The sequence below is a fragment of the Rosa rugosa genome, chromosome 5 (assembly GCF_958449725.1).
Source record: "Rosa rugosa chromosome 5, drRosRugo1.1, whole genome shotgun sequence".
NCBI classification, from domain to species: domain Eukaryota; kingdom Viridiplantae; phylum Streptophyta; class Magnoliopsida; order Rosales; family Rosaceae; genus Rosa; species Rosa rugosa.
This window is the reverse complement of record NC_084824.1, coordinates 50,089,908-50,097,013: the sequence shown is the minus strand read 5'-3', so window position 1 is coordinate 50,097,013 and position 7,106 is coordinate 50,089,908. Positions and strand designations below refer to the sequence as shown.

Genomic DNA, 7,106 nt, shown 5'->3' with positions numbered 1-7,106 from the left:
ATTAAGATATGAAAGGTAGGAATGTAGGATAACAAGTAAACGCAGGGAAGCTAGAGTGAGAAACGGGGGGAATATGCTTGGTAAAAATGTAGATTCGTGTAGCCATTGAAGTATTTTAGACTCTTGATTAGAGGATGTTTTGCATTTAAATACGGAAACCAACCCCTCCATTCTCGAGTCGTCGATCCGTCCCTATCCTCTCATTTCTCACTCTTCTCTAATAGTAGAAGACAAATAAAAATTAGGCCATATAAAGTTATAAACTTACAAGGGAGACTCGCTCTCTCTTTGAAGAGCATCTCATCACTGTCGACAGCTCTTCTGTTTCTTTCAGTGAACTAGTGGATAACAACTTAGGCTCTTCTTCTACTATCATTTACCTCTCGATCGTTCGTTCGTGTACAAGTTTTGAGGTTTGGCGCTTTTTTTGTTCAATGTTTTTTCATTTGCTTCGTTTGCTTTTTCACTGTAATGGGTTTAATTGCTTTGCTTCCTCAATAGTTGTTCTTCAATTCTTGATCATATATAACATGATGGACATGGCTCAACCAAAAATCTTTTCTTCTTGTCATTCTTTATCTGGTTTCTTTAATTTTCAATCATCTTTTTTTCATGATCGTATACAGATTTGAACGTATTGCAGAGATCAAACAGTAAACCTTATGTTGCACTTGTGCTTTAGGCTTGGGCACGCAGTTGTTGAGAATATATATACATCCCACATGGGAAAAATGGGCCCTTGCCTATGGGTTTATAAGGGTTTGGGCCACTCCATCCATTGCCAATTGGTTTTGGATGTGAACCTCAGATTACTTTATCATGGTATCAGAGCGGGTTACCCACGTGTGCATGCCTAACGGCCACACGGGCTCCACGTCACCCAAGTTGTCCATGTGTATGGCTTGAAAAATTCGTCACACGTGCGGGGGCGTGTTGAGAATATATATACATCCCACATGGGAAAAATGGGACATTGCCTATGGGTTTATAAGGGTTTGGGCCACTCCATCCATTGCCAATTGGTTTTGGATGTGAACCCCAGATTACTTTATCAGCAACTCAAATATTCTCCTTCTTCCCTAAATGAAAAAGATGTAACCTTTTCTTGCTTTGGGACGTAAAAACTGGTTTCTTTGAATACCATATAGTTTTTGAGGGTTGGATGGTGACTTGGTAAGGTCAGGAGACTTCGACGTCTTTTGCTTTTGTTCTTCAAGAATCTTCTCTGATGTTTCTCCTTAGTTCATGTCAGCTCCCAAATAGAGTAGAGGAAAATTCAAGGAGCTGTTTCTATTTCATTGATATGAAAAATTGCAACTGAAAATCATATGCTTCATTAAGAACCACAAGTCATTCATATCTTTTCTGTTTCAAGATCCAAAGAATGAAAAGTCTTTAGTTAAAGGTTTGTTTGTTACCTTTTGTTTTTTCTTTCTTTTTTTTCACGTCAAACAAATTAAACCATTAGATCTTTGTTCTTCATCTTCACCTTTAATGGGGAACCTGGCTTGTATTAACTCTGTGTATATCTGCTTATGTTTGTTTAGACTTTAGAGCCTTGAAAAACAAAAATATGTAGTAGAAGTTTGACCCCAACTTGGAATTAAACAATTTGAACTCCACTGAAGATTTTCTTTTGATTATTGAACCCAACAATAACTACTATAACGACAAATAATTTGTTTAAAAATCATGTGTATCCATCTGTTTGCAAACTCAACTATATCTCTTATATTTAGTTTTGCTTTGTGACAAATATGTACCAATTCAACTTTTGACACATGAGTTCCTGTGTTTTGGGTCATTTTCTCAAGTTTCTTTCCGTTGTCATTAACTCATTATCAAGGGTTGTATGGTCCTGCTTAAACCTCTATGTCTTCACGTAAACTCATTATCTGTAGAATCAGCCAAATCAGCCCCTTGTTCTGTTGTGCTTTCATAAGTTTAACGCTTGGCTCATGAGCCAACTTATGACTCGTCTGAATCACATTTTTGCGGTGCTTTTACATATTTGATTGGGTTGTTAAATAGTTTGTTACACCTAATTGACTTAATTGATCCATTAATGCCTGACATGGTATCAAACTTCCAGTTCAGGAGATTTTAGGGGTGTCGGAACTTGCACTGTTTAGATTTGTCCAGTGAATATATTGATATACATAGTTGACTCATTCTTTGATCGCTCAACGTTTTGGAGTCCGGTTTCTTCTAATAAGCCTCAGATTTGACTTTACATACACTTCTCGTTTTTCAGGTTACAGGTGAAAGGAACACATACAATTGAAAGAAAAAGAACTATTTGTTGAGGGCTTGCTAGTTAGTCATGGCTAAAGACCAACTGAGTGTGTTAAATGCACTTGATGAGGCCAAAACACAATGGTATCATTTCACAGCAATTGTGATTGCTGGCATGGGATTCTTCACTGATGCATATGATCTGTTCTGCATCTCTCTTGTCACCAAATTACTGGGTCGCATATACTACCAACAACATGGTTCTGCTGATCCTGGAAGTCTGCCTTCAAATGTCTCGGCTGCTGTTAATGGTGTGGCCTTTTGTGGCACACTTTCAGGCCAGCTCTTCTTTGGTTGGCTCGGTGACAAATTAGGCCGAAAACGTGTCTATGGAATGGTCCTGATGGTCATGGTTTTATGTTCCATTGCCTCCGGCCTTTCATTTGGTAAACAACCTAAGGCTGTTATTTCGACACTATGCTTCTTCAGGTTCTGGCTAGGCTTTGGCATTGGTGGTGACTACCCTCTTTCTGCTACTATCATGTCCGAGTATGCTAATAAAAAGACTCGTGGCGCCTTCATTGCTGCTGTATTTGCAATGCAAGGTTTCGGGATCTTGGCTGGTGGAATGGTTGCGATAATTGTATCTACAGTTTTCAAGGAGTTATATCCTGCTCCATCTTATACAACTGATCCAGCTGCCTCTATTTTCCCAGAAGCAGATTATGCGTGGAGAATAATTTTGATGTTCGGTGCAATCCCAGCTTTGCTTACTTACTATTGGCGTGCCAAAATGCCCGAAACTGCTCGATACACTGCCTTGGTTTCCAAGAATGCTAAGAAGGCAGCTGCTGACATGTCAAAAGTTCTGCAGGTTGAGGTAGAAGCAGAACCAGAGAAAATAGAGGAACGCTCCCAACAAGGAAGAAATGATTTTGGTTTATTTTCAAAGGCTTTCCTTAGTCGTCATGGTCTTCACTTGCTTGGGACTACCAGCACTTGGTTCTTGCTAGACATTGCCTTCTACAGTCAGAATCTATTCCAAAAGGACATCTTCAGTGCCATTGGTTGGATCCCTAAGGCAAACACCATGAGTGCCATGGAAGAAGTCTTCAAAATTTCTAGAGCACAGACTCTAATTGCTCTCTGCAGCACAGTTCCGGGGTATTGGTTCACAGTGGCATTCATAGATAGGATTGGGAGGTTCACAATTCAAGTAATGGGATTTTTCTTCATGACAGTTTTCATGTTTGCCTTGGCCATTCCTTATCATCACTGGACTCTGAAAGCTAACCGAGTTGGGTTTGTTGTTATATACTCGTTGACCTTCTTTTTCTCCAATTTCGGACCAAATGCCACTACTTTTGTAGTTCCTGCAGAGATTTTCCCCGCGAGGCTAAGGTCGACTTGCCATGGTATATCAGCTGCAGCAGGGAAGGCTGGAGCAATGGTTGGAGCATTCGGCTTTCAGTATGCAGAAAAGGGCATTGGGGTGAAGAACACCCTCATAATTTTGGGTGTGGTCAACTTTCTAGGGTTGCTGTTTACTTTCTTGGTGCCGGAGTCAAAGGGAAAATCACTGGAGGAAATGTCGGGTGAAGGAGATGAAGAAACTGGAACTGCAACACAATCAAGTCAGCAGGCTTGATTAAAGCTTGTTTCAACTCTAGTAGCATTATTAGGTAGAGTATGTCAAAGTGGCAAGGAGATGTGTTGGTCTTGTTGCTTTTATCCTCATGCTGTGAAACTCAATAGTGTTTTTATTGTAGGCGGACTAGTTCATTTTATCTTCCTCATGCAATCAAAAGTAGGATAGAAAATTTTATAGCTAAATGCTCCTCATTTTCTTCAGTTGTGTGCTTGTGTTTGTATCATCATCTGTTTTCATTTTGCATGTACCGGGCCAAAATGCTTCCCTACCGATCAAAAAAGCCATACCCGTTCTCTTGGGGTAAACATTACCGTGAGTTTTTGGGACTCGGAACTTCTAAAAACAGACATGGCATAAAAAGCTTATGTTAATTTTCCCCTACTCTTTGATATAAGGGTACCTTAAAGACTTAAAACCACATACAGCTAGCAAGGCACAGTTTCAAATCACTGACCTTAGCACATGGAATTTGAGGACCACGGACGCTAAAGAGCCCCAGAAACACTTGAAGTTGAAAGGAACAGGGACCTTGGCGCACACAAGAATCTAAGACACTATATATGGCAGCAGTTGGGGTTGCATTATTGCTTTGTCCCTTTGCTTTGCAATTCTAGCTATGGTCTCCAAGTTGAGAGAGCCCTCATGCATTAACCAGTTTTGTCAAAATTTAAGTATTAGAAGTGGAATAAATTAACATAATTGAAAGAGGGTTTAGTGCTACAGAAGTACACATGGTGAGAGAGTGATAGGGTGGTAGGACAATATCCAAAATTGTTCCTTATAAAGTTTCAAATGGAATCAATATTGATTTCTTGAATGATCGTGTTTCTTAAAAAAAGAAAACAAAAAAAGCACTCTTATATGTCATCTAAACTTAATAGTAGAATATATATAGATTGAAAGAAGACAGCAATATAATCTTTCGAGCTCCTAGATTACAAGGTTCTTGAGATGTTTTTTTTTTTTTTTTTTTGGTACAAAGGTTCTTGAGATGTTTTGTTGTTGAATCTAAGGCAATCCAATTCCAATTACTAGTTCAATCTACTTTTCCTGTCCAACTGTGGCCTCAATGTAGCCTTACATGACAAATTGGTATGTAACACCATATTGAAGGTAATCAAAAGCATTCTTGAATGGGGTTATTCAATCTCAACATGAGGACAAGTCAGAGAGTCTTTTGCTGCTAAATAGTGCAATATGCAAACCCTTGGGTTAGCCCAAGGGGTGAGGCAGAACAAGAAATTAAGTTGGTTCAAGAGTTTGATCCCCTCCGATTTAACCAAAGTATAGTGTAATATCTCCACAATTCAAGGTAACTACTTTCTTGTTGCTAAAGTTTTGCCAAATTCCTTATTCAACAAGTTTAAGCATCAGAAAGTGTTTTGTCGATATCACACTAGTACTAACAATCAGTATGGACGCCGGCCTCCATCTCGCTTATGTAATCGCTTCTGGTTTACTTATAACTGATATGTTATCCGTTTTAAGTATTAGCAAAGATTAACTAAAACAACTTCCAATTCCAGTGATATTGATAATCGTATGCAACACATTTCAATTTGATATTTGAAAAGGCAGATTCAAACTTGACCTCTTCGAACAAATAAACAGATACTATTATTACTAAAAACTAGTTGTTTGTTTTGCTTACACACAAGTTCACCGAATGATCTTTCCTTTTCTTCTCTTTATAATCTCAATGACAGAAATAACCAGAGTAAGCTGTACTTTCAGAGATAGTCGCTTAATTGTCACAAATGAATTTTTCCAATAGGCTTCCATCACTACCTATTATAACTACGGATGGGGTACGGAGAAACAAAAGAATGCGCTACATATATTGGCTATCCCCACCATGTTCACTAGTCAGAAGGTACGTTGCAGAAGCAACTATGCCACCACAAAGGTGAGCGGTGAATGATGGGTACTGTCTAGGAAGCAACTACCAAATTTGGAACTTGAAAGAAACAATACCATAAAATTACTCACAAATATTTATTGGAACTACCTACCATAACAATATTGACAATATCTACTTCTAATAAGTTATCAGCACCCATATATATAGGGCATGGACCATCCTCCATCCTACTTTTGAAAAAGACCAAGCAGGGACTTACATTTACTAGTTATAACGTCAACTTCATGAGTCATCTATATGATATGAAATGAGGAGATTGGCCACCCTTCCGAGTCCCCCCAAGGGCTTTCCTAATATATAATTATCTCCGTCAATATGATTATACATCTCATTATTCACAATTTTGTGATCTAAAATCATCTTCCCCTAATAATTTTTCATCTTTATCTTTATCTTTAGTGATTTGAATTTAAATATATTATGCGATTCAAGAAGTTATGCTACTAAGAGTATCTTTAGCAGACTCTCTATTTTAGCTCCTTAGCTATTTTAGAAAGCATGTTGACGCAGACGGAATGATCGGATTGATAAACTAGGTTTACCAGCAATAAACCTAAGCAAAGATTCTGGAGTCCACCAGAGATAAAAAGAGAATAATCTCAAATTTATTGATAAAAGATAATAGATGCGTTCTGCAGCCTTAAGGCGGCTTATTTATAAGAAAATAAACCGTAGGGCGACTAACAATGAAACCCTAAAGCCCATGGGTAAAAACAAAAACAACCCGAAAATAACTAGGAAAACCAAAACACCGGAAAATAGAAAAATGCAGTTTTGAGGCCCTAAACGACCCCGAAAGCCCGAAAAACGTCACAGGTCGTGGCAAAGCGACGAGTTTGATTTCTGGCGCGATTCCCTTTCCGGAAAGGTAATGTGCGTCCCAAACGGACTCCGTGGAGCTGTTTCGCGTCTACTAGTCACTTTTCGTGTTCCTCCTTTAGCACGATCCAATTGTTCTTCAAATTGGGCAGCCATCTGTTCTGCATCACATGTTTAGCTTTTTATCTATTTTAGCAGCTGCACCAGACTCCTAAGTGGCTCTCCATTATAACTTTTAGCTATCTCACTCCTAAATATAGAGAGCGAGATAAGACTCTCAATAATTTAAAACATTCATTTTGAGTTATTTTATATAAATTATAAATACATTTAAACTATTTGATCTTCATTTAAAAAGTAATCTAAATTCAAAATTAGCTAAAATAGATAGCATTGATACAGACGTATTTCTAAAGTGACTAGCTAAAATGACTAGCTAAAATGACTTTTTAGCTATTTTGGCTAAAATTTAACTTAAAA

General features: G+C 38.2%; 1 protein-coding gene across 1 annotated transcript; it reads left to right on the top strand.

The window, feature by feature from the left end:
- The first annotated feature begins 249 nt into the window (after positions 1 to 249).
- LOC133707874 (inorganic phosphate transporter 1-4-like) lies at positions 250 to 4,086 on the top strand. The gene is made up of 2 exons (XM_062133339.1): positions 250 to 413; positions 2,255 to 4,086. Exon 2 carries the CDS (start codon positions 2,324 to 2,326, stop codon positions 3,881 to 3,883), a length of 1,560 nt encoding a protein of 519 aa, XP_061989323.1. The 5' UTR covers positions 250 to 413; positions 2,255 to 2,323; the 3' UTR covers positions 3,884 to 4,086.
- The last annotated feature ends 3,020 nt before the right edge of the window (positions 4,087 to 7,106 follow it).

Coding starts and splice junctions, on each gene's coding strand:
- LOC133707874 (XM_062133339.1), top strand. CDS start 2,324: ATGGCTAAAGACCAACTGAGTGTGTTAAATGCACTTGATGAGGCCAAA.